The 26,540-nt window shown below is 43.4% G+C and overlaps 1 protein-coding gene and 1 long non-coding RNA gene across 2 annotated transcripts; one reads left to right on the top strand and one right to left on the bottom strand.

The window, feature by feature from the left end:
• The first annotated feature begins 1,300 nt into the window (after positions 1-1,300).
• On the top strand, positions 1,301-21,141 carry LOC119088039. Its single transcript, XR_005091604.1, has 3 exons — positions 1,301-2,326; positions 13,298-13,463; positions 20,665-21,141. It is a non-coding gene; the product is annotated as an uncharacterized LOC119088039 (long non-coding RNA).
• Positions 2,740-3,201, bottom strand: LOC114700659 (histone H2B type 1-C/E/F/G/I). The gene has a single exon (XM_028880333.2). The coding sequence runs from the start codon at positions 3,160-3,162 to the stop codon at positions 2,782-2,784; it is 381 nt and encodes a 126-aa protein (XP_028736166.1). The 5' UTR covers positions 3,163-3,201; the 3' UTR covers positions 2,740-2,781.
• Positions 21,142-26,540: the final 5,399 nt, after the last annotated feature.

Below are 26,540 nucleotides of genomic sequence, written 5' to 3'. Positions count from 1 at the left end.
GAAGGTAGAGACTAGGGGTCAAAGTTCAAGGCCATTCTCTGTTCAAGGCCCATGCTATCCTGTCTCAAAACCAAACCACACCACATCAAACCAAATTAAAACAAACCCTCTCATCAGTCCAGTCTTGGAAACCCGAACTCAAACTTGTTAGTTTCCTGCTTAGGAGCTTTCTATAACTTCTTAATCTGTAAAATAAACATCATAGGTTGACATATAAATCTTACACCATCCCCTTAAGGAAAATTCCACATGGTCCAGGGCTTTATTAACTTTGATCTGAATATCAGATGTTTCCAAAATACCACCAGAGAAGGAACATCAGTGTACCCTAAGAATTTAAAAAATTATTACTTTTTATTTGTGTGTGTATTATTCACCTTTACTGGAGTTCCAGGGATCAAACTCAGATAATCAGGGTCACAGGTCACTAGATTTAGCTGTCCTGCCAACCCTTCCCTTTGGGAACTTATTTAAAAAAGGCCACGACCTTGCAGATTACAGAAGCTTGGGTATTGGAATCATCAATAAGCCCAACAGGCGATGCTCACTGCTCTGGAGTCAAGGTGGTTTTTGTTTTTGTTTTTCTTATTTATTTTATAGTAGAATCTTGCTATCTAACCCAGTCAGGCCTAGAGAAAATCTGCAAAGAACGGAGACTGGAGGGAGTCATGGAGATTTCAAAGAGTGGGAAAAGAAAACGAACAAACAACCCCCCCCCCAAACCAAATCCCGAGAAGAATCTTCCGAGGTTGTATTTCATGGGTGCTGGATAAGGTCTACTTTGTAGAGCGCCGCTGCACTGCCATTCTGCTTTTAAGATCAGTGGATGAAAAGCTCTGAGCAGGCTCAATGTGGAATGCTTTAAAAACGAACCAGACAAGGGGTATGGAGGTACACACCTTTAATCACAGTGGTCAGCAGGAAGAGGCAGGTGGAAATGTGGGGTCAGCTTGGTCTTCTGAGTTCCAGACTCTGTCTCAAAAAACCAAAACAAACAGCAACAAAACAACACTAAAGGGTGTGGTGGCCTCCACCTATAATTAGAAGGTGAAGCAGGGGGATTGCTGAGAGTTGGAGATGGGTTTGGGCTTCATAGTTGAGTTCCAGGGTAGCCAGGGCTACAAGACAGCGACGTGGTCACAAAGAAAAGAAAGTCGAACAAACAAAATTATTACCTTGAACATTTGAACTCTGACATGTAAATAATTCACCAGGAAGTTCCAGTTATTTCTAAAGTAACAATGAATAAAGTTAACTTGCAATTTTTAAAAACAGTGAAAAATGTGTGTGTGTGTGTGTGTGTGTGTGTGTGTGTGTGTGTGTGTGTGTGCCCTACTTGCCATGGAATATCTGTGTAGGATGGAGGGCATTTTTCAGGGTTTCCTTGTGGGTCTAGTGGAGACAACTCGTGTCTTCAGGCTTGGTAGCAAATAACTTTACACACGGAGCAAGTCTCCTGGATTGCAGCTGCAATTTTGTTACTTTAAAATGGATAGTTTCTTTGTATTTACTTCTTTTAAAGAGAGGCCTGGGGAGGTGGGATACTTAACCAGCCCCAGGAAGGAGCCGTGGAAGAGCCTGGGGGCAGGACTGTAGCTCACTAGAACAGGGACTTAGTTCCACCCGATATCTATCCTACCTCATATTTTTTCCCCCTCACATTAGGTCAGGGTCCTTCCCTGCTGGGACGCATAGCTCCAGAGTTGCTGAACTCTGAAGATGTAGACTCCAGAGCCTAGCCACAGAATCAAACCCAACATTCTGTAGCTTTAACTGTAAATAAAGTGATGTGGCCGAATGTTAGGTCACATTTACAAAGCAAGTCCAGAGAGGGGATTGGGAATTTTCTCGATGTTAAAAAAAACAAAACAAAACAAAAAAACAAAAAACCCCAGCAGTTTAGGAAAAGGAACAAAGAAATTAAATGTTTCTAGGCTTGCCTAATTTTTCCCTTTTAGCTTTATAAACAAACCCCTTTCACCATTTCCTGTAATTGAAAAAGTAAACAAACGAGGTTTTGTTTTTTCTTTAAATGGGTGTCTTGCTGCTTCTCCCACAACCCAATTCATATGTAAAAGTCTTTCAAATTCAAAAGCTCCAGGGGAGGTGAGGACGCCGAAGGACTTAGATGCGGGAGCTGGCACGTCTGGCCGACTTTCGCTTTCAGCGAGCCGAGCCGAACCGAGCCGAGCCGAGCCGAGCCGAGTCGAGCTGTCTACACAGGGAGGCGGCGGCGCCGCATAAAATGGCGACCCGAGCGTCACCAAGAGCCGGTTAACAGGCACCGAATTAACAAGCTTGCGTTTTGAACGAAACTAGGACACTGGTAAGAAAAATGGAATTATGTAATTTAGCTAACCCGAGTGGTAAACCCACGGTTTCATTCCGCCTTCCTGTGCCAGTGTGAATTTCCCAGGAATAGTGAAAACAAAAGGCCGGAAATACGTCCTGGTCAGGTCGCTCCGAGACCCGTTCCTGGTGTCCCACCTTCGGCAGCCACCAGGGCTAAACCTAACGTTTACCTAGCATGAGATGCTGAAAAGGGATCGTTCGGGGGCCATTGATCCGGTATCTTCTCTAGTTGCAACACAAAGAGTGCCTAAGACTCCAGGAGCCTGCGCTGATAGCAGGAAGTGGGGGATACTAATAACACTGTCGCATGAAAAAACGGGAGGTTCGCGTGAAGAGGGTTGGCTGCTGCCATAGGAAGTGCACAGCTCTCTATTGTGAACTGTTGGGTGGCTCTGAAAAGAGCCTTTGGGTTGCGGTGAGGTCCGCCGCTCACTTGGAGCTGGTGTACTTGGTGACGGCCTTGGTGCCCTCGGACACGGCGTGCTTGGCCAGCTCCCCGGGCAGCAGCAGGCGCACGGCCGTCTGGATCTCCCGGGACGTGATGGTCGAGCGCTTGTTGTAGTGCGCCAGGCGCGACGCCTCGCCCGCGATGCGCTCGAAGATGTCGTTGACGAACGAGTTCATGATGCCCATGGCCTTGGACGAGATGCCCGTGTCGGGGTGCACTTGCTTCAGCACCTTGTACACGTACACCGAGTAGCTCTCCTTGCGGCTGCGCTTGCGCTTCTTGCCGTCCTTCTTCTGCGCCTTGGTCACGGCCTTCTTGGAGCCCTTCTTCGGGGCGGGAGCGGACTTGGCGGGCTCAGGCATCTTGGGATCTCTTTCTTAGGGAGAAAAAGAAAGTGAAGTCTGAAGAAACGTTGTTTGTGTATTTGTAGACAGTTTTATGCAAATTAAGACTTACATTCGCCCTGTTTGATTGGTTAGCGGTTACATAGGACGGTCTCCTTTCCCATTGGTTAAACCTGAATCTTGTAACAATTTTTCGAGCGATTATGCTTCTTAACTCTCTACATTAAATTCATTTTCTTCTAAACCCTTTAGATTAGATTGTTTGTTTGTTTGTTTTCAAGGCAGAATCCGCTCTATTTTGAAATGCCAGAAGATAAAGCTCGCGTCCAATTCAATACCAAACCGTTGAAAAGTTCCTGTAAGTGTATTTTTACACTTCAAACCAAGTTTCTGTCCGTTGAAAGGGAAACGAACAGAAGAGATCCAGCCTACCTCAGGCTTCCCAGGGTTCCCTACGCAGCGCAGTCTGTATCCAGAAAGCAAAGCTCAAAGTGAAAGTAAAGGGCTGTGAGTAAATCCTTCAGATGACAGACGTTAGAGAGATAAGTGATAAGACATTCTGTTGGAAAAGAATAAATTGAACACTTCAGCCGAATTGGAAAATCATGTGTCAGAAGTTGAACATGATGGAATCATCAAGATTAACATATGAAAGATGCTAGATTGAAGAGGAAGGCTGGAAATTCTGTTTTACCATAGCATCTGGGAAACAGAGCAGGCGACAATACAAAAGAAACAAAAAGCCTGCGAAATGCCAAAGAAAAAGGCGGGCTGCCCATCAGGTGGCCTTACGCTTTCTGGAAACTTTTCCTTAGCCCTCTAGCCCACCACCCCAGAGGGGTGCTTTACCTTTATAATGTGTGTCTAGTTGTCTTTCAGTCACGTGACCCTGGTGCGGTCTTTTGCCCCGAGACAGGACTCTGGGATTAGGTGTCCTCTCAACTCTGCTGTGTTGCTCAGTCTGCCACTTAGTTTCTGACCTCCATGACTAACTTAACAGTATGATTTCTTTTTTCTTCTCCTGCTTCTCAAGGCTACTTGGGTTTTAGTATGTCTTGCCTGTACTGTTTGTCTTTCAAACTCTAAAAAAACTGGTCTTCTGAGTCTGTTTTTAAATTCTCGTATTAATGAGAGTAAGAGCCCAAAGAAGGAACATCAGTTTCCCCAGGAAACATCAGAACTAGGTTTTTTGTTTTGTTTTGTTTTTGTTTTTTGTTTTTCGAGACAGGGTTTCTCTGTGTAGCTTTGCGCCTTTCCTGGAACTCACTTGGTAGCCCAGGCTGGCCTCGAACTCACAGAGATCCGCCTGGCTCTGCCTCCCGAGTGCTGGGATTAAAGGCGTGTGCCACCACCGCCCAGTTAGAACTAGGTTTTTAATTTAGTTAAAGAATTAAAGAAAAATCTAGCTAGGCTGTGGAGGCACATCCCTTTAATCCCAGAACTCGGGAGGCAGAGGCAGGCAGGTCTCTGTGAGTTCGAGGCCAGCCTGGTCTAATGAGTTCCAGGACCTCAGAGGCTACACAGAGAAACCCTGTTTAGAAAAAATGAACAAATCTAAAGGCTAGGCGAGGTGGTGCATGTCTTTGATCCTAGCACTCAGGAGGCAGAGGTAGGAGGATGTCTGAGTTCTAGGCCTACATAGGGAGCTCCAGGATAGCCAGGGATACATAGAGGGATCCCTATGGGGGGAAAAATCGGAAACGGTAGTCTCCTTCTTCCCCTCCAGTTCCTTGCTGCCTTTCTTGCCTGGCATCTTAGCCAGTTTACTCATGTTCCTTCTTAACCCCACTGACCTGTTCTAAACCATCTGCCAATGTGTTCCTGCCACCTCCCAAGGCATACGTAGAGCAAGGGGAAATTGTGGGTCACGAGAACAATAAAGGAGCCTCTGGTGTCTAGTGAAGCTCCTTACCTGCTGACCGTCAAAAACCCAAATGAATATTAAAAACAAATTCTAATATATTTGCTGCAAATGTGTGCTAGAGACAATCATTGCTTTTAAACAGATTTTTTAAAAGTAGAATGTTAAAATAGCAATCATACTTAAGGCCTGAGCCTGTAAGACTTTCAAGTATGGCCTCCTTTTTTCTGTATCTTCCAGGAATTTCACAGACAACATCAACCCTTTCTTTGCAGTAAAAGTTTCTTAAATTGCTTTGCAACCCCGATGGCCTAGGCTTTTTCCTTATCAGTTGTGAACATCCAATGAACAGCATATATGGTATACTATGGTATCATGTATGGAAGGGCTCCCAGGCAACCCTTTGGAAGTTAATGGATTTGTATATATTTATGCTACGGTCAAAGCCATATATCATGAGCATTAATATCTTTTTTCTATTAAAAAACAAACAAATTGTTTGAACATCTGGAAAAGCATCTTGCCCTGAATCCAGCTGCTTTTAAGTAGTGGAGCCAGAAGATGATTTAGGCAGAATGTGCTCACATTCTTGATTCAGAGCCACAGGGACTTGAGCTGTCCTGCTGGACAAAGTTAGAGAAAGAGAGTGTGTTCTTACCTAAAAGCCTTCAGTCTGTACAGTGATAAAATGCAGAGAAAGAAAATGGAAATAGAAAAACCGGATTAGGATGAGGTTGGTGCTTGGGGAAGGAGCAAAAAGATGTAACCAGAGAGAGGCAAGTGTAAAGAAGACATGTCCGCATCTACGGGGGTGGGGGTGGGGGTGGGGCTAATCTCTTGGAGTTACAAAATGTGTTGCACGAAGACAACCATAGAAGGCTGGAGTGATTCACACTGCACCTCCAGAAAGGCCATGAAAGAGTGCAAGCAAAGACCTGCAGCTGCTGCTCATGGAAAGTTTCTGGGACGGAGTTGGGGGTGAGGCCAATGGCTCCTGTGTTGTTGAGACAGAGCCTCTCTATGTAGCTCTGCCTGTTCTTCAGCTCTCTCTATGTATAGACCAGGCTGGACTTGAACTTTCAGAAATCCATCTGCATCTGCCTCCCTCATGCTGGGATTAAAGGTGTGCACCACCATGCCTGGCACCGGTAACTATTTTTAAAGACACACGCCTTTAGTGGCACACGCCTTTAATCCCAGCACTTGGGAGGCAGAGCCAGGCCGATCTCTGTGAGTTCGAGGCCAGCCTGGAATACAAAGCGAGTTCCAGAAAGGAGCAAAGCTACACAGAGGAACCCTGTCTCAAAAAGCCGACAATAGATTGCCATTGGGATTTGCGAATTTGGTGTTTTGTTTTTGGTAGCATCTCACTCTACACCCATATCCCTTATCTCAGGCTGGTCCAGAACTCACCGGGTACTTGAGATTGGCCTTGAGAGAATGGCAATCCTCGCTCAGCTGCCCAGATTCTTAGCTTATGGGAATAAGCCAACATGCACAGTTGACCTATCTCTGCTTTTAAAAAAAATTCTTATTGCTAAAGACTTTCAAATTCCTCCACTTTTTATCTTGTTGAACAAAATTTGCGATTACACATAGGTAATGAAGACAATGATTAAAAAAATGAAATAGCAAGAACTACCCACCTGTGCTGAAAATTTTTATCCCTGACTGATTGAAGGTAATAGTAGTTATTTGTTTTATTTAAAGCTTAATGTAGCCCAGGTGACCTTAAATTCACTCTGTAGCCAAGGGTAACCTTGAACTTCTGAACCTTTTTTCTCCATGTGTACATAGTCAAAGTTCCTTAGTAATTGCATAGCATTTGCCCATAGTAAATACCAAAACAAACAAAAAAAACCCAAATCAACCAACCAAATAAACCTCTCAAAACAAAAAAGCAAAACCATAATAGGTGTTAGAGAAACAAATTAAAATGGAATAGTTTGTGAATTCATGCTCAGAAACAGACTAGGTGTGGTGTGGTTAAGCTATTGTAAAAAAGAATTTCAAAATAGCACTTAAAGATTTTAAGTTAATTATTTTTTTTTAAGACATGGTAGCAGTGTATTTCCTTGCCTAGCCTGGAACTTGCAAGGTAGTCCAGACTGGCCTTGAACTCCAACAATCCTTGAGTTTCTGCCTCCTGGGTGCTGGGATGACAGGTATACATCACTGTGTGCTATATGAGAAAGGTTTTGCTTTTGTGTTTTTTGTCAAAGGTGGCTAGCCTACCAAGGGCCCAGATTCCCTGAGTCTCCCAACCACTCATAATCTCTACCTGGTAAATCTTTTGTTTATACAAAGGCCCTGTATCATTCCTAAAACTTGATCACCAAGAGTGAGCGTCCCCCTCCCTCTTCCTTCATTTTCTTTGTGCTAATCATGAACTAGCCAATCACATCAGATCGTGACATCCCTCCATAGGATGATACACAGTCACTGCCGGTGTTAGAAGGAAGCACAGGTGGTGATTATTTCTAAGTGAACTTACTGCCCCAGCGTGCTGAAGCTAGCCTGGCTGGGATTCTGACACTTTTTGTTGTTTTCCCAAGAACAGGGTTTCTCTGTGTAGCCCAGGCTGTCCTGGAACTCACTGTAGACCAGGCTGGCCTGTATTAAGAGATCAGCCTGCCTCTGCAGGAGCGCTGTGATTCAAGGTGTGAAGAACCATGGACGGGTGGCTCCCTGACATCTCTTCTTTCACAGAGATATTGTCTTTTCAAGTTACCTTTTGCTTTGTTTGGTATTTCTTTGAGGGAGACTGAGAATGTTCTTTCCAGCAACTGTGGCCCTGGAGTAACAGATACCCATGTAAATTTGAAAGGACCAGTCTGATGTAGCTGGAAAACTAAATATCTAGATGCAACTTGGGAGTGTGTATTGATTTTAAAATTTATAGACTTTATGTGCAGATCAGCTACCTCCCATTCTAATTTGCTATTAAATTGAGACGTGGTCTATGTCTTTATTACTCATCAACCTTCAACAATTTTTTATTAGAAAAAGAAATAAAGGATTTTAGGAATAGTTTTTATATTCATTACATGTTGAAATGATAACATTTTAACTTTATTTGGTTAAGTAAAACACTAAATTTAATCACTTGTTGCTATGCAGACCTCCTCTAAAGCTTTCATCAAGGGGAAGCCTAAATTCAAGGGCCACCTGTGATTCCCTCAATCCTCCCCCTGGCGTTCAGGTGTCTCTGTAGGAAACCGCAGGCAGTCTGAGGAGCGAGAAGGAAAATGCCTTTAGGTGTGCTTTTTGAGAGGTACCTCTGACCCCATATGACCTCGAAAGCTCTAGGTAAGGCCTGATACCTGCAGCACTCTACCTCTGACCTTTAAATACACTGAACTGTAAAATAAAGTTGTTCTCTTTTCTCCCTAAAAGGAACCCAGAGACTCCAAGTGAAGCTCTCCTGAGGGTCATTTTCTTCTCTTCTAGGAACTCTGTTTGCTGAACTAATCACAGCAAGTGGCAATGACTGTGGGTGTGACTGATGCCTATACTTGGACCCTGAAGGACACCAGATAATTACAGGCACATAACAGATTGGGGGTGATACAAAAAGGAGCAAGCTTGGGGAACACACTGACTTGTGACCAATAAGTCCCCAAGATCATGGGATGCTCAGGACATGTGAGGATGCATTATGTGTCGTTGTTAGAGAATATGTTGAAACTAAGAGGAGAGTAAAAGCAACTAAGGAGGATTTAGTACAATGCTTAGATACTTAGTTGAATTTAACCCTTGCTTCCCGGAAGAAGGAAATCTAGATCTTAAGAATTGACACCAGATAGGGCAACGATAAGACAAAAACACGAGTTGGAGTTTTTGATTTAGATTTTAGAGGAGAAGTTCTCATTATGGTCTCCACTAATTCAGTTATTGAAATCTCAGGACAGACTTGCACAATGCTCAATTCTACCGTATCTATGAGGGAAAGACTCCCTCTAGTGTCCAAAAAGGTCAAGGTTTCGGATGCTTTGGGGAAGTGTGGACCCAAAAGCTAAGGAAACATAGCCCCAAATTGGAAATATTAACAGGAAACAAATCTTTTAAAGATTATTGGGTCCGAGGGCTGTTGTAATACTAATTAGTGATAAATGGTGGCCAGCTGCCTGACCACTGCTATTGTCTGTAGGGGCATCAGAGGAGTTGGCACACCTGGACAAATTTATCAGAATACTCACTTCGATGCTTAATTGTTCTGATCGAGAATGACATGCGGGATCATTTATTCCTTATGTGATAGAAAAATTGACCAATATGCTTATTATGAAGAGATGTATTGTTCCCTACGAGGATAACTTTAAGTTCTAATGCTCACATCATGATGATTTGGGAAGGAGCTAGGAAATTCAACAAGGCATTGTTTCACTAGTAGCTATGACAACTAGCTATGTTTCACTAGTAGCTATGACAACTAGTAGCTATGACGACTAGCTCAGAACAGCCCAGGGTTGATCTGTCGCGGGCTGCTTGGTTAGGGTAAGGGAGGTAGTGACTGACTTTCCTGGTAAACAGAAACCACAGTAAGAGATCCTGAGGAATGCTAAGTTTATCCAACAGCAATCCTGTCTACCTGGTCAGACTCCTGCAGGAATTAGGTCCAGACTGTCATTTTAGGACATCGTCAGCAGCAGCTCCATTTTTAGGGGCTGCTTTGGACCCAACAATCATAAACCAATGGAATGATTGCTTTGGGATGTTCTGTATGGCAAATGTGTTGCTCTGATTGGTCAATAAATAAAACACTGATTGGCTCATGGCTAGGCAGGAAGTATAGGCAGGACTAACAGAGAGGAGAAAAGAAAGAACAGGAAGGCAGAAGGAGACACTGCCAGCCACTGCCAGGACAAGCAGCATGTGAAGATGCCGGTAAGCCACGAGCCACGTGGCAAGGTATAGATTTGTAGAAATGGGTTAATTTAAGATATAAGAACAGTTAGCAAAAAGCCTGCCACGGCCATACAGTTTGTAAGCAATATAAGTCTCTGTGTTTACTTGGTTGGGTCTGAGCGGCTGTGGGACTGGCGGGTGACAAAGATTTGTCCTGACTGTGGGCCAGGCAGGAAAACTCTAGCTACAGATGATACCACCGGAAGATGTTGGCACAAGGAATGCAAAATAGCCCTACACTGTGTCAGTTGTTTGTGGCTCAAAGCATTAAAACTGCTTTTCCTCAAGCTATCATTGTACATTATAGGGATGGCCTATTGTTAGGCACATCAGAACAGGCTTATTAACATCAGCGTGTTCCTGTTTACAACATTACCTTAGAAAGGATAACTTAGAAACTGCTCCTGAAAAGGTTCAGCTACATGCTTTTTATGATTACTTATGTACTACAGTAGAGTACCACATTAGTAAGCCTCAAGAATCAAAATTCAGTTTACTCAGTTACAAACTTTAAATGATTTTCAGATACTCTTGGGAGAGATAAGTTGGCTAAGACCTTATTTAAAGTTGAGTACTAAGCAATCAGTGGCATTGTTTGGTCTTTTAAAGGGAAATCCTACATAACTCTCTCCTAGAGTTATTCCAGTGGCCAAATAACCCTCTTCCTCTAATAGGTTAATTGCATCCCTTCCTATAACTTCTTGGTTTTGCCCTAAAATAAATGATTTTATTTCTTAAAAGATTCCATCAGAGAATTTATTGACATTAGCTCTAATAGACTAGTATTGTAGCAATTTCCTCCAGGACTGAATCATTCCATCCTGTAGAGAAGGTCTTTAAGCAGGAAGGTAAAGTTTCCAGGAAGTACCTGAAACTGAACAGTATCATCAGGTCCCTCTTCCCAAGAGTAAACAAGCCAAGCTGCAAAGAAGACTCTCAGTCAAGCCAAGCTTCGAAGACTCTGAGGCCAGACCAGCCGCCTGGAAGAAGCAGAAATCAGCTGAGTTGCCTGGAAGAGATTTAAACCAAATGGATCATTTGGACAGGACAGTCTCCATCTTGTTGGGTGCTTCAGGCTGTGTAGTGTGCTCCAGGATGTAGTAGAATATTATTTTATTTTAGGGTGTATTACTTTTGTTTATGTTGCATTTGTTTAACTCTGTGAAGCTGTGTTACTGTGCCTGTCTAAAACACCTGATGGTCTAATAAAGATCTGAATGGCCAATAGCAAGGCAGGAGAAAGGATAGGTGGGGCTGGCAGGCAAAGAGAATATATAGAGGGAGAAATCTGGGAGCTGGAGAAGGAAGAGGACTCCAGGGGCCAGCTACTCAGGTACACAGCAAGCCACGAAGTAAAAGTAAAAGTAAGAAGTAAACGAATGGGAAGTATTTTCATCATTTACAGAAGTAAGAGAATGAGAAAAGCCCAGAGGCAAAAGACAGACAGGATAATTTTAGTCAAGGAAAGCTGTGTGATTTATTTGGGAGCTGGGTTGCCGAGAGAGAGAGAGAGAGAGAGAGAGAGAGAGAGAGAGAGAGAGAGAGAGAGAGAGAGAGAGAGGAGAAGGGATAGAGGGGGGAGAGGGGGAGTGGGGGAGGGAGGGAGAGGGGGAGGGAGGGAGAGGGGCGGGAGGGAGGGAGGGAGGGAGAGAGAGAGAGAAACCAACACCACCAGGTTCCCAGCCTTTGTGAGCTGTCACCTGTGCTGGGGTGGACTTTGGTGATGCAGCTGCCTTTGCGTTCCTGAATTTCTGCTCCTGGGAGTAACCCCTCACCTATACTCCTGTTGGGACAGTCCTTTTGTATGATGTGTGAAGATGTGTTTCTGTTTAATCTAACCTGCCTAAGGCACCTTAGGTTTAATAAAAACTATAAGAACGCTCAATAGCTAGGCAGGAGAGGATAGGCAGGGCTTCCAGGGAGAGAGAGGAACTCTGGGAAGGAATCTGAGGGGCCGGAGATTAGCCAATCAGGACATATGGTACTGAGGAGAGGCTACAAGCCTTGTGGCAAAATGTAGATAAACATAAATGGGTTAATTCAAGTATTAAGAGCTAGTTGGGAACAAGTCTCAGCTAAGGCTAAGCTTTTGTAATTAATAAAAAGTCTCCGTGTCATTATTAAAGAGCTAGAGATATAAAGGGAGACCCATTATATCCTCCTGTATGCAGCACCCCCCACCCCCCATATCATTTCTGATTCACAGTATGTGGTGGGTATTACTAAAGAGTAGAAACAGCACAGATCAAAACTATCTCTAATCCACTGTTATTACAACTGTTTCAAAGAGTCTACCCCCTTTATTTTATCATTCATGTGAGGTAATACTCTAATTTGCCAGAACTAGTAAAAGCTAATTTTGAGGTTGATAAATTGGCAGCTACTGTATTTGAGACAGCTGTTGAATCACATGCTCTATTACAGCAGCTGCTAAAATGCTACAGAACCAAATTTCTAGTTCCAAAGAGTAAGCTGCACAACTCATTCCTTCTTGCAACCTTTTGTCCCATTGACTTCATGGAGTAGAATGGACAGTGGAAACCCCAGAGGAATAAAAGTTAAACATTGTTGGCAGATGGATGTTACCCATATACCTGAAGACTAAAAGACGTTCATGTTTCTAGTGATGCTTATTCACATGTTATACGTGGTAAGGGTCTTTCTGATAAATCAGCTTCACATGTGATCACTCACATGCCACATTGTGTTAGCATATGTTAGCAACCTTTTCAAGCCTTTTTTGCAAGATGTAATATTATTCATAAGACGGGGAGACCTGCCGCGTGGCGGCGGGCACACCTTTAATCCCAGCACTCGGGAGCAGAGGCAGTCGGATCTCTGTGAGTTTGAGGCCAGCCTGGGCTACAAAGTGAGTTTCAGGAAAGGCACAAAGCTACACAGAGAAACCCTGTCTTGAAAAACTGGGAGGGGGTGGGGGAGACAGGGAGATCTTATAGCCCACAGGCTCACATGATAATAGAGTGACCACATGATCTAAAGCTTCAATTAGACAAAAACGGGGAGAAGATCACATATGGTTGGTGTCTCCTCCTAAATCTTTACAGATAACTATGATTAATTGTTTTCACTTGCAGTGTGGATGGTCACACATCCAAGGAGTTACATTCCGCTCAACATAGCCCCCAACAAAGGCACATAGCTTTGTGCCTTTCCTGAAACTCACTTTGTAGCCCAGGCTGGCCTCTGCTCCCGAGTGCTGGGATTAAAGGTGTGCAACACCACCACCACCACCACCACCACCACCACCACCACCACCACCACCACGTGGCAGCTTTAGTCTGTTGGACAACCCTGAAACAGGGGTAAGGAATGGGCCAGATGCAGTGTTAGCACTTAGGAAAAGATTTGCTTGTGTTTTTCCAGAAACTATAAATGGACCTGTATGGATTCCAAGGAGAAATATCAGATTCTCATCTAGAAGAGCTGCAGTCATGCTTGCAGAAAAAGAGACTAACAAACCAAGTGGAGGAACACCAGTCCTGTCATGCCTGATGTCAGTGACTGGCAGGACAGCCGACCAGAGAGAGAGGTGAGGAGCGCAGTCCTCTGGACAGGTGACATGGGTCTCATTAGGAGTACTAGCTCTAAGGCTCAAGAGATCTCTGGAAAAGAGGGATGGAACTCCCGGGACCCTGCCTGGCTTGCACTGGCTACAGCATATACCAGAGTTCTGTAGGAGAGGAACTGTAATTAGCTGTTCATTGCATAAGACTTCTGCATAAGGAACAAGCACCTGGGAGCTTTGTAAAGGAGGCCAGTTAAATTCAGCATCTAACTGACAAATTAAAAGAGAAATAGGATTCTATTGAGTCTCTCTTACAGGATTGTCTAGCAAAGTATCCAAAGACACTTCTTGGATATTCTGAATAATTACCCCAAACTTTCAGTTTGATGACTGAGTGTCTGGCTGCCTCCTTTAATCGGGGAACATGAATGGTTAGGGTATGGACCCTGGAATTAGGTTTTGCTAAAAGGAAGAACTGAAAGTCAGGTAAAGGACACAGCCGATTGAATTAGCATTCAGATCCCATACCAGCTGTGTGGTAGCTTAGGTACCAGGTTTTCCTGTTTACAGCATCCTCCTACAGGATACACTGAGGGCAGAATGATTGCTGCTTTCTGCTCTGTTGTTTGGACATCTAGGATGTTGGTAAGACTCTAAGATCCTTCACTGGGTGAGAGACTCTATCCTGCTGTCATGTGAGACATGAGGAGCAATTCATCTTCCTCACAGATGAGGAGGAGGTTGTCCTGGTCCGGCCTACACAGCCAGAGACAGAAGCAGCAGGCTTCTGGCACATATTATTGCCCCATGCATCCTTATTATGTAATGAAGCTAGTGTTGTACCCATTTCTCAAAACCCCCAGAGACCACCAAGAAGCCAGTTTCTGATGCAAGAACATAAGGGTCCTTTTATTCAGGTTCAACCTGGGCTAATGCATGGCAAATGGAGGAAATGTGGTGATGGCCATGAGCCCAGGTGTGGAGGATTTTTACAGATAAAAACCACAAGCCGAGAATTGGCAATTAGGGATTGGGTAGAAGGGGCTTTTTTTTTTTTGAAACTATTGGTCTAGACTTTTGGCTGGGAACCACAACCCGCTGAACAAGATTATCTGGACTGCTCATCAGGAATATCTAGATATCTCCAAGGGCCATAAACCACAGACAGGGTCCTGTTAAGCTTTCCTTTCCTGTATAAACAGCAGACAGGATGTCTGCAGGAGTATCTGGATCCTGTTAGGCTTTCCTTTAAACCTCAGATAGGATGTCTGCAGGAGGATACTGCTCTCTATCCATTCGAGTTACCATGGCACATTCCTGATCCTGTAAAGTGAAGTCTAGGCCTTCACACTGGCATGCAGTACACTGTGGTGGAACTGTGTCCCATCCAAGGGAAAGAACACTATGCGGGCCGCGGGATGTCCTGCCATGCAAGTGCATTGTGAATTTAACCCATTTTACTCAAGCATTCAATTTTTCATAGTCAGTTATTTTTTAACCGGTTAAAAAATAATTTTGAATATTATTATACATCAAGCAAACTATGTTTACTTTAAATTTGTTTTGAGTTACTTATTTTAGATTTAATGTTGACAATGTATGCAGAAGACTATATAATGGGAGATCTCAATCGGTCTTTCCCTCCAAGCTTGTCTCTGTAAATGAATTACATTTGTACAGAGCATGGGCTACAAACAGTTCTAAGCACATAAAAAATTGATCATTTGTAAGTGACTGATCATTAACTTTTGTGTATTAATTACTTTTAACAGTTAATAACAAATTAGTAATTCTCCTAAGTTTAGTATTTTTTTTTTAAATTTTTATCCCTGTTAATATTTCAAGCCTTAAAAATTACAATTTTGAATTGAAACTCTTAAGTAGCAAAATAAACTTTGTATATAGTCTGTGGAGAGACTGGGAACCTCATTTTCATGATCTTTTTATTGTGTGTTTTTATAAAATATCATAGTTTTTTTGTGACTCAGTTTTTCAAAATAACTAAAGCTTACCGAGGTTAGCCAAGATGTAAGTGAGTAGACATTCAACTTGAAGTCAGTTTTTATTAGCATGAACAGACCATTATAACTTAGGAATTTATAAACCTTAATCATTGAACATATTTTGTTTCTAAGTTCTATACTCCATAACCCTTGGATAATTTACTCAGACCTCCTGCAACTTGGCTTTGAGATTTTGTTACTTTCTTTGTCCTTCTCTTTCTTTTTTTAATTCTTAGGACAAAAATATCATTTTATCATATAAAAATTCATCCTTATCCAAAATATTTTACACTTTTTTTTACCCCAAACATAACCTCATATTTTGCATTTGTTTAAACATTTTCCTTAACCCTGCTTTTGTTTCTTTGTATTTTCTTAAACAAGAGTTGATTCCAAGTCACATGAATGGTGTGCTCTAACAAATGAAGATTACCGCACTTAGACTCTGACCCATCAACCCTTTTCTTATTACAAGTTTTATAGTGTGTGGAGGTGTTTAGCTTCTTAACCCCCCCACCCCCCATATAAAGAAAATTACATTCCAGCAAAAACTTCAAAGATACGCATGACATTAAATGGGGGAACATTTTTGTGAACAAAGCAAGAAAGGAGTGTGTGGGGGGGATTCAGAGAGCTAGCTATCTGTAATTATGTCTGACCATTTTAACTTTCATATATAGGTCTCTCTTAATTGAAAACAATGCCGTGAGATAATCAACAGTAGCCCCTGCTAGAAACAGTTCACCTCTTAGCTGTTCTCAAGCACATACGTTTGTTTCCTGAGCTGGTCTGCTGTCCTTCTCCCTGCTGCAGGTCAGGACAGGGGCCTTGAAGGAAACTTTGAGACGAACATGCTCGGGTCTGAAGTGGGCATGCAAATCCCATCTCCAGAGGCAGGCAGCCTTTCAGTGAAGCAAAGCAGCATGTGACCATTTTCCAATGTCATCCCAGCCCAAAGGACACTTGAATCTCCGTTATTCTGAACCGAGACCTACAAATCCATCTCCAGTTTGTGTGTCTGCAGATGGGGACAGACACTCTGAAAAGCTTAGCAAGTATTTTTTCTCCTATTAAGACATCAAGTTGCCAATAATCTAAGGACTTATAACTAGAGGCCATTAGACAGAAAATATAAATACAAGCAAAAGTTTCCAGGCTTGTTGGGCAGAAACAAAGGCGGACTATAAATCGAAGGACGATGAATTCCCAAAACAGAAAGACTGTTCTGCCTCAGGGGAAGCGGGTTTGGAGAACCAGTTCAAAGGACAGCCTACATTTGGGCATTGGCTCAGCTGCGAGAGAGCTGAGGGGCAGGCATGAGAAGGGTTAAGAGGAACTGGGCGTTGTAAGGGCCATGGGGCCATTCTCCATTTTGTCTTATGAAGTTATCTAAAGCAATTTAGATATTGAAATGGAAAGTTCTGAATTTGGGTCAGTGGTGGCCATTGCCCAATTATATTGAGGGCAAATTGGGACTGAGAGCCGAACTAGTGTCCAGTCTGAGGTCTCCCAAATGGAACTCTTTTAGATTAGGCCATGGACAGGCTAAGGGTGAATCCTTTGGCACAGACAATTTGGAATCCATGGCCAGTGTGTACCTAAAGTAAAAAATGGGTCAAATCCAGCAACCCAGAGGGAGGCATTTTTCAAGTTTCAGATTAACCAAATGTGTCCCCATTCTTGTATGTTGCAAGAGTCCAGAGACCTCGGAGGCCCGTGGAAGGTTCCCTGAGAATCTCAATGGCCTGCGGAGAGTTCCTGGAATTCTTGACCAATCCAGGTTAGGGGTGGTGGAAGCTCCTGGAACCTTTGACTGAGCAGTCCGAAGACTATATGGGGTACTCCTGGAGCCCCGGAGAGACCTAATTGGGGCACCCATTAATTAAGACCTGACTTACCTTGTCCTAACAATTTTGGCTGTGTTAGATTCACGGTTTGGTCAAATAGGAAAGGACTCCCATCGGGATGTCGAAATCTCAGAATAAAGCAGGGAAATGAGAAGAGAGAAGGAGGAGATGGGGAAGGAGGGAACAGCCGTTTGACAGAGACAGAGACCCTGCCATGCTACCTGTGGCCAGGGCTGGCGAGTGGATGCGGACAGGGAGGTCTGTCTTTGTGGAGGGCTCTGGTTGCCAGTAGTCCTTCGATGCCCTTTCTGGGTTTTGGCACAAAATGCTAGATTTCTGAGGCAGAGCTAGGAGACTGACCTTCAACAGACGGGACTGTGTGCATTAGTGCACAGAGAGCAGCAGCCGCCTAGGAGATATCGAATGGTCTGCCAAGGGAAAAAACCTGGCTTTGACCATCATAGGGGAAGGGTGAAGGGCTTGGGGATTAGGAATTCTTACAGCAGTAGGGGTCTCGTGTCTCTCCTTCCTGGAGTTGCTTGTCCAGACAAGACAACTATCCTTCCTGTGCTGATGGATGAAGCTGAACAAGGTCATCTGTAATCTCACATGAATCCCATTTTACATCTGATCACCCAGGAGTAAGTTAAAAATCACCTTAACGGTGATAACAGTATAACAACATAATAGTTCTTTGTGTTGTGGGGTGTTCGCCAGAAAAGACTGCTCAGACATGGGTTTGAGCCAATAGAAAGTCTTCATTAGCCAGCTGGGTGACTACCGTGGGTGTTCAGGACCCAAGTGTAGCCCCGAGCCTTTCTCAGGGTGAACTTTTAAGCACAAAAACCATGTCCTGAGTTGATAAACTTCAGTTAACAAGAACAGTTAGTCAGAGACAGAACTATAGACTTGAAAAAGCAAGGTTAGTACATTTTGAGACTTTCCCAGAACTGTGGACTTTGAAGGAATAGGCCTTTGCTTTAGTTTTTGGCAGGTGCTGCTGTCTGTGTGCTGAGTTTTACAGCCTGAAAGATACTTCTATCATGGAGTCAGTTGTGCTAAGGTCTGGGGCCCTGTTACACTTTGAACATTGAGAGATAGATTCTAACACTTTTACCACAGAAGTCAGTCTCCCTCCTGCTCCTCTTGGATTCCCAAGCAAATGCCTTTCTTCGGGAAATCAGAAAAGAGCCGGGCACATACAGCCCCAGCCGTTGGGAGGTGGAGGTGGGAAGATGGACGTTCAGTGACTGTTCTGTTGCAGAATTGTTGTCTTCCCAGTGAGCAGTCACTCCAAGTACTTAGAGGTTAATAAGAAAATAACTCTAATAACTGCACAACTGCTCTGAAAAGAAACCTTGACAGTTTATGTTGTTCCTGGCCTCAGGTTACTCTTTGAGCAACTAAACCTGTTTCTCAATGAAATCCCAAGGTTTGGGTGTTTGGACAAATGGAGAGATTGATTAAGTGAAACAGCGTCAGAGTTGCCTAGAGATGGACCAGGGCTGCTGTTCCCAGGCAGTTGCTAACCAGGGCAGCTTGCTGCTAGGTGGGATTCTGCTCTTCCGGGTAGGAGGTCCGGGATTAATAATCACCTGCCAGCCAGGGTCATCGTACCTAAACTGCCCGGCAGAGGCAAGGCTCTTGTGCTAAATTTGACTTTTGTGCAACTTAATGTTTTCTAAGCAAGTTTATTGGTAAATCTTTTATAACATCAATCTACTGCTTCTATTTCCTCTTTCAGTTACAAGAGACCCTGTCTCATTTCCCATAGCTCCCACCAAAAGAGTAAAATGGTGGTTATAAGTCATTTCATATTGGATAATGTGATGCAACGTGGCCTCATAGGATAGTAGACCCAAGAACATCTGAGCTTGAAGCTAGTCTAGTCTCAGAGACTGTCAAGTCAGGGTCATATACAGGCTCAAATAGAGAGGAGGGCCTCAGAAATTCCAGGGACCTCCACAAAGGAGAAATTTTAACTAAAATTAAGAAATATTTTGTTTAAATTAATCTTCAAGACAGGTCAGGTTATTACTTATGAGGGAAAGAGTAGGAATTTAGGGGGTCTGTATTTGGCTTTGCCCTCAGGAAACAAATTCCTTAAAGGAAGCCATTTTAAGGAGACATTTAGGATGCCTTTAACCACTGTTGTCTTCCAGGGTCACCTCAGTTCATGGTCAGTGTTGTCAGGTACAGTAAGTAATAGCTCATTTAAAATGTGGTGGGCCTGACGTGTATGAATGCCTATGAAACACACTTGATGTTGTGTTGGTGTGGGGTAGACTTACTCAAATGTGTCAGTGATTTGTAGCTGAGTGTGTCACTCACCATGGAGACTGCAGAGCTCCTGGTGGGAATTGATTGTTCTCTGGTCAGCTCATCATCATCTCATGATGTGCTACAGGTTTTACTAGACCCCAAGATGCTAGTTTGAAAAGCAAATTGGAGCAAATCTTTGTGATACATGTGCTATAATTCCAGCACTTGAGAGTAGAGCGGGCAGACGAGGGCTTCAAGGTCATTGTGGGTTACATCCTGAGTTCTAGGCCAGCGTGGGCTGCGGGGAAACCTTGTCTCAAAGCCAAAGCAAGCCCCAAAGTCAACCAACTAACCAGAGCAGTTGTCAGAATGCTCACAACTAAAACCCTTCGAGTTAGGCTTGCCCTGTCAAGCCTCTCTCCAAGACCACAAATTGTTTTTTCACACTTCACCAAATAAAACTTAAGAATTATCTTAACTAAAAATACATTCCAAGGTTTTGCTACATTTGTGTGACTGCAGAGACAGAAAGTTTATGTTTGCTTTCTAAAAATGTTCGAGTGCTGGAATATGTATAGTATTCTATAATGGCTTTTAAAATAAGAGACACACATGCATATTAATTGTGCATTATAAGTATTATGTAAGTGCATATAATATAAAAGTATATTAGCCTGAAAAAAAATCATGCATGAATTTTAACAGCAGCGATGGAAGAATGCACTTGGGTAATGTGTACTGGAGAACGTCACACAGTAATCTTACTATCAGACAAAAGACTAAGGATCAACGTATTAGTGATAGAAAAGGACACTGGAAGGCTTTTTTTGGGGGGTGGGGGTGGGGCAGGGGCGTGGCGGAGAGGAAGACCAGATGCTGAAAATCTTCTCTAAGCACAACATCTAGGCCTCTAAGGACCAGAGATACTTACCCCACACATGAGCCCATCCTTGCCTGCTGAAAAAAAAAAGTACATAACAGAACAACAGACCTAAGACCTAAAACAGGGTAATGAACATACCGATTAGGATTCCTTGGGTAAATGCCAGGATCAGATCCGAGATTTGGGAGTTATCTGCCTCCTGGAGTAAAGGGTTGCATGTTCTTTTACAGAATTTGCCTAGACTGACCAAGGGTAAATTCAAGACGACAACAACAACGTCAACACAAACAAACAAAAAACTAGTGTCCTGCTGTCTGTCTACAAAACTGGCAGATGTTGGAGGAAGAAGAAACTACTCAAAGAGTGATGTGGGGTTTTCAAGCGCGCTGGGATTAAAATTATGCAGTCTCGCAGCGCCACCTAGTGCTCTATAAAGGCAAAACACCTTCCGAGGCTATCGCGCACGTTTCTAAGTCATCTTCGGTTGGCAAGAGGTTCTCTAGGGTTAGGCAAGTCGTTTATTAAGCTGTTGTTTAGCTGGAGAGATGTCTCAGTGGATAAGAGCATCTGGCTGCTCTTCCAGAGGTCCTAAATTCAATTTCGAGCAACTACAGGGCGGCTCACAATCATCTGTAGTGAGATCTGGTGCCCTCTTCTGGGCACTTGCAGGCATAACACTGCAAACATAATAAATAAGCTGTTGTTTATTGTGTGCCTTTTATGCGACAGACTCACCATCAAAGACTTTGGATGTTCAAATATGAGGTTGTAAATAAGTGTCATGATGTCAAAGAGAAAAACAGACAACTTGGAGCAGCCATCAGTCATCAAATAGGAATCTTGTATCTCTTCACGGTACGTTCCCCAGACAAGCAATGAATTTCAGAGACTGAAATTCTAGGATCGAAGCTATAAAATAATGATTTATTAGGGGTTTAAGTAAGTAAAAAGGGGGATTAAATAAAGCAAGGAGCAAGAGATGGTCAAGATTATTTGAAAAGGAGCAAGCAGAAATGATCCTAAAATAAATATCCAGCAATAACGTGCACTATGTACCTAACCACGGAGTTGCAGAAGGTTCTAAAAGGAAGGTTTCAGAGGTTGGCAAGACGCCTCAGCAGGCAAAGGCGTTGCTGCCAAACTGGGCTCCTTGATTGAATCCCATCTCTGGGACCCACACGGTGTTAGGAAAGTTTGTTCCGTGGGATTCACAAATAATTGACTGTCTCAGGAAAAACAGCAGATAGAAATGCTGTTAGAGCAAAAGACAAAAAATATATGAATGAAAAAATCAAAAGAGAGCAAAAGAATAAAAAGCTTCATTGAGGCAGGCTGCCAATTCCCGCCAGGGTCTGAGGGCAAATGTGGAGTTGGGAATCAGAGCAGATGGGATGTGTGTAATGCCTGGGCCCACCCATTTCTTCACCTCCTTCCAAAATGTTAGTGCAGGAGCCCAGGAGGAAGGCCTTTGCAGAAGCCCACACCTGGTTTTTCTTTCTGCCTGCTAAGGTGCCTTTCCTCTGACGGCCACATGCGCGGTCACACACATACATAAAACAAAACAAAAGAAATGTTAAAAAGCGATTTCATACTTTCAACTATGGGGTGACCTTTCAACATACACCTCTTAGAAATTCATATACCAAGCAAAGCACTCTGTCTATAATTAGAGAAGATGGAACACAATAGACAAGCTATGATTCAAGAGAATAATTGTTTTTGAAGCACACATTGCATAACTTGAATAATTCAATCTTGATTTCAGAAAAATATCATGGAAGATAGTAAAGAATTACCTTCACACACACTGTACTGTTCTTACAATCTAATTAAAGAGCAGCGTCAGCAGAGACAAACAAGCTAAAAGAGAAATATGAAACAAAGTAGAAAGAAATCTTATTTATGTAATTATTTTTTTGATGCTGGGGTTTGAACCCAGGGCCTCAGACATTCTAGACAAATGGACTCCCACTGAGCTGTTTTCTTAGCCTTATTTCCCTTTTTAATTTTGGAACAAGAACTCACTAAATCACCCAAGCTGGCCTTGAACTCACTCTGTTGGCTGGCCAGTCTTGACCTTATGATCTTCCTAGCTCAGTCTCTAGGTAGCTAGGATTACTGGTCTGTACCACTAGGCCTAGCCCAGCGAGAAATAAATTTTAAAAGGACATGAATTAATTAAATAAATAAATAGAGATGACTCACAAGTCAAAACCTTATCTTTTGAGAAAGATTGAAAGGTGTGTGTGTGTGTGTGTGTGTGTGTGTGTGTGTGTGTGTGTGTGTGTGTAAAACATTAAGAGGGAAAATAACTACCAGAAAGGAGCTTTAGGGAGTCAAAAGACACAAAGTGTCATCTTAGCACTTGGGAGGTTGAATTAGAGAGATGGGTTTTTCAAGTCCAGCCTGGGCTACATATTGACAATCCTGTTCCAAGTAACAATAACAACCCCTCCCCCAAGCCCAAACAAAGTACAAAAACACGAGAGAATGCTATGGGTACCTGTGGGGGAAAAAAAATAGAACATGATGATTTTTAAGAAAAGAAGAAAATCATTAAACGACATGAATAAAAAATATTTGAAATTAGGATGTATAGTTAGGGTACCCCACCAACCATGGCAATGCAAAACCTCACTGGATCTGACAAATTCTGGTAAATTTCAAAGTCTTGATTCTCATTTTGTAGAATTTGCTTCCATAGAATATAGTGCTCATTTCTTTTTTAAATTGTGTAATATTATTGCCCAAACTAAAGAAACGTGTGTGTGTGTGTGTGTGTGTGTGTGTGTGTGTGTGACACTAAAATAAAAACCAGGAAAAAAAAGAGACAGGAAAGAGAATACACATTATTTCATGGCTGATGTGTTAAAGCAGATCTACTTAAAATAAGAGAAAACAGAAATGAACAGATCACACCATTGAAAAATATCATGCAGGATTTGTTCTAAGGAAAACAAAAACAAAACAAAATCCCTCACATCATAAAGCTGCCAATGTGAGGAGCTGATGGAGAAGAACTGCGGCCGTTTCTGGGAAGACAGAGGAGGAGGAGGGCTCCCAGGACATGGTAAGGAACAGCAGTGCAGCGTGGGGAGAGTTCCCAGAGTGACACATCGGACAAGAGGCCCTTGACACCGTTCCTACTGCACACGGCCCAGCCGAGTCTGGCTAGCACCACGAGACCGGAGAGGATGGGAGGGGTTATCTGAATGGAGAAAGCCGATCTTTTAGTTGTTCCGGGATTGTACTCAGGACTGCACACATGTTAGGCAGGTGCTCTACCACTAAGCTATATTGCGCCCATATTTGAAAACAATACACTTGTTAATGTTAGCAAATAAAAATATGTAAACAACTAAGTCTCACGAAACATCAACTGAGTTCATGGGTACAAGGATGGCCATTAGAATGGAAGGCAGGCAGCATGAAGATTCCAGTCCCCAGAATAAGCTTCCAGATGCACATGAGGCACACTGAAAACGTGTTAGTGCAATGACTTAAGGGCCACTGACATACATAGGTGTACTCTGCTGTGTTTATAGTTTGTGATGACTATGTTATGTCTACACCTTCCAAAATAACCTAAGGGTCAATATTGTGCTAATCTATAATGGGTTTTTTTTCTTTTCTTTTTTCTATAATGGGTCTTTAGTAGAGCATCTAAACAGTAAAATTTCTACTGATGAACCAAAATGGTTAAGATGATCATAAAAAAGAAAAGCCTTAAAGAAAGAGAAAAGTAGAGGAAAAGGAAGAAGGGGCCTGAAGAGAGGGCTTAGCAGTTAAGAGCATTGTTCTTGCAGAGGTACTGTGTTCAGTTCCCAGGACCCACACGGAGGCTCACAGCCCTCCAAAATTCTAGTTCCGGGAGATCCAATACCCTTTTATGGCCTGCAGAACTCTGCATGCAAGTGCCAGGCAAGTACAGATACACGTAAAATTAAGAAAGAAAAAGCAAGAAGGTGGGGTGTGTCTTGGCTTGGTTTATGTGACTCTATCTCTGTTCATAAGTGAGGTGGGCACTTGCAACTACATACGTTTGTGGTAACCCACCTCCAGTGCCCTAACTTTTATTTTCAGCTAAAACTTTATGGTACAAAAAAGCATGCCAAGAAGAAACATTCTTGTCCATCGCTTCAACTGCTCTGTCCTTAAATCAAGCATCCCCAAGGTGGATGGTTGACTCAAAAATAGCTGCACCACGGAGAAATCCCACACCACCATGGTGAATGACCTCACTGGGAGCTGTACCATAGAGTCCCTTCCATCTCCTATGGACTCTGGGAAGCAGGTGGGAGGGGCCGCTGGATTCTCAGATGAGGGCCTCATCATCCCCACGAGCCCCTCCTCCTAGGGAGTTCACACACTCTCATTGCTGTAGACGCAGTTATGACTGTGGTGTTTACATTGGCACCGTGACTTCCGGGTCAAGGTGGCCTGTGCTCCTCAATGGATGGGGTGGTCATCGAGATGCTCGGAGGGAAAAGCTGAACTACAACATCCCTGATGAGGGTGGCGCAGTTGAGTGGGTGTGGACCTGCCCTACAGGGTGAGGAACACATGCACATCCTGCTAGTGGGTGCCTGCAGGGACAAAAGTGGAAAAGAAGTGGGAGTTTCACCATCTTCGGAGAAGCAAGTCTTTTTTTTTTTTTCTTTTTAAACTAACTAGTTTATTATGTTTGGAGGATAACTTTCAGCTGTTCGTTCTCTCTTTCCACGGTGTGGGTCCCAGAGTCTGAACTTCAGTCATCAGGCTTGGTGGGAAACCATTTTTATCTGTTGAGTCATCTTTCCAGCTCAAGAGTTTTTGGTTTGTTTGTTTTAACCTGTTATTTGGATTAATCCCTCAGGCCCTAAGGTTCTCAACCTGTGAATTGGGACCTCTTTGGGGGTCACGTATCAGATATCCTGCATATCAGAGATTTCCATTATGATTTATAACAGTAGCAGAATTACAGTTATGAAGTAGCAACAAAATTAACTTTATGGTTGGGCTCACCACAACACGAGGAGCTGCGTTAAAGGGTCGCAGCCTTAGGAAGGCTGAGAAGCAGTGCCTTAGGGTTACCAAGTGATGATGTATGTCTTCAGTGTAATGATTACAATAAGGCCTCTAGAGCTAATCAGGGTGGATCAGCACGACCCTTGTTTAGGTCAGGCAGGGCCTGGCTCTGCATTTTGTGTAGAACCATGACTTTCAGGATGTGCCTTGCACTGACTGACTCCATTCTGAGTGCAGATACAGAGACCGGATGACGGCACCTTGCTGGGCACACAAGGAAATGAACGACACAGCCTGTTCAGCAGCACCCAGGAGGCACAGCCTGATGGCCAGCTTATTCCTGAGAGGGAACAGCTTCTACCTGTAAACCTAGCACATGAGCCCATGGGACTATTAAACTATATCAGAAAAGTCAGATCCCAAGACTCATTTAACACAACATACCTAAGATAGGTGCAGTGCCCTCCCCTGGACCCTGCAGGAGGGGAACACCTAACTCTGTGATGGTGACAGCTTCCACCAATCTGTCACCTTGATGTGGGCACTGCACATTCTATAAGAACATATCTGTACTTTGTTCTCCAGGCAAGGGACTACATGAACACATGGCAGGTGGCTTGTTTGTCCCAGGTTCTAATTCTATCTGGATGTCATCCAAAGGATGTACTCAAGAGGAATGGAGGACTCAGAGCCTCGGTTGTGTGACTGCCCCCCTTGCTACCGGAGAGGAGAAAAGCACCCACACATGACACTCAGAGTCAGCAACGACCACCTGAGCAGAGGGCCAAGACTAGAGCTGGAAATGATTGACTGGCGTTTTTCTCCTCCCTAAACGGTCTTCCGGGTCACCATAAGACATAACGCACGCACTGTCTTCTCAATTCGCTAGTTCCCCGAACACAACACACTGGAGAGATTCAGTCCTGGTTTTGCCCAGATTGTAGGCCACACAGCACAGACCCAGTGAGGGGTAGTATGTGTGCTTTGAGAGTTAATATTGATAAGTAAGACTGGAATTAAGGAACCAGTGTTTGCAAATGGCCAGCCATCAAAGGAAATGGGGAATTCTGGGCAAATTGTAGTGGATGAAACCAACATA

The sequence above is a fragment of the Peromyscus leucopus genome, chromosome 5, assembly GCF_004664715.2.
Source record: "Peromyscus leucopus breed LL Stock chromosome 5, UCI_PerLeu_2.1, whole genome shotgun sequence".
NCBI classification, from domain to species: Eukaryota; Metazoa; Chordata; class Mammalia; order Rodentia; family Cricetidae; genus Peromyscus; species Peromyscus leucopus.
The sequence above is the reverse complement of the archived record's forward strand: the minus strand, read 5'-3'. Positions and strand labels throughout refer to the sequence as shown.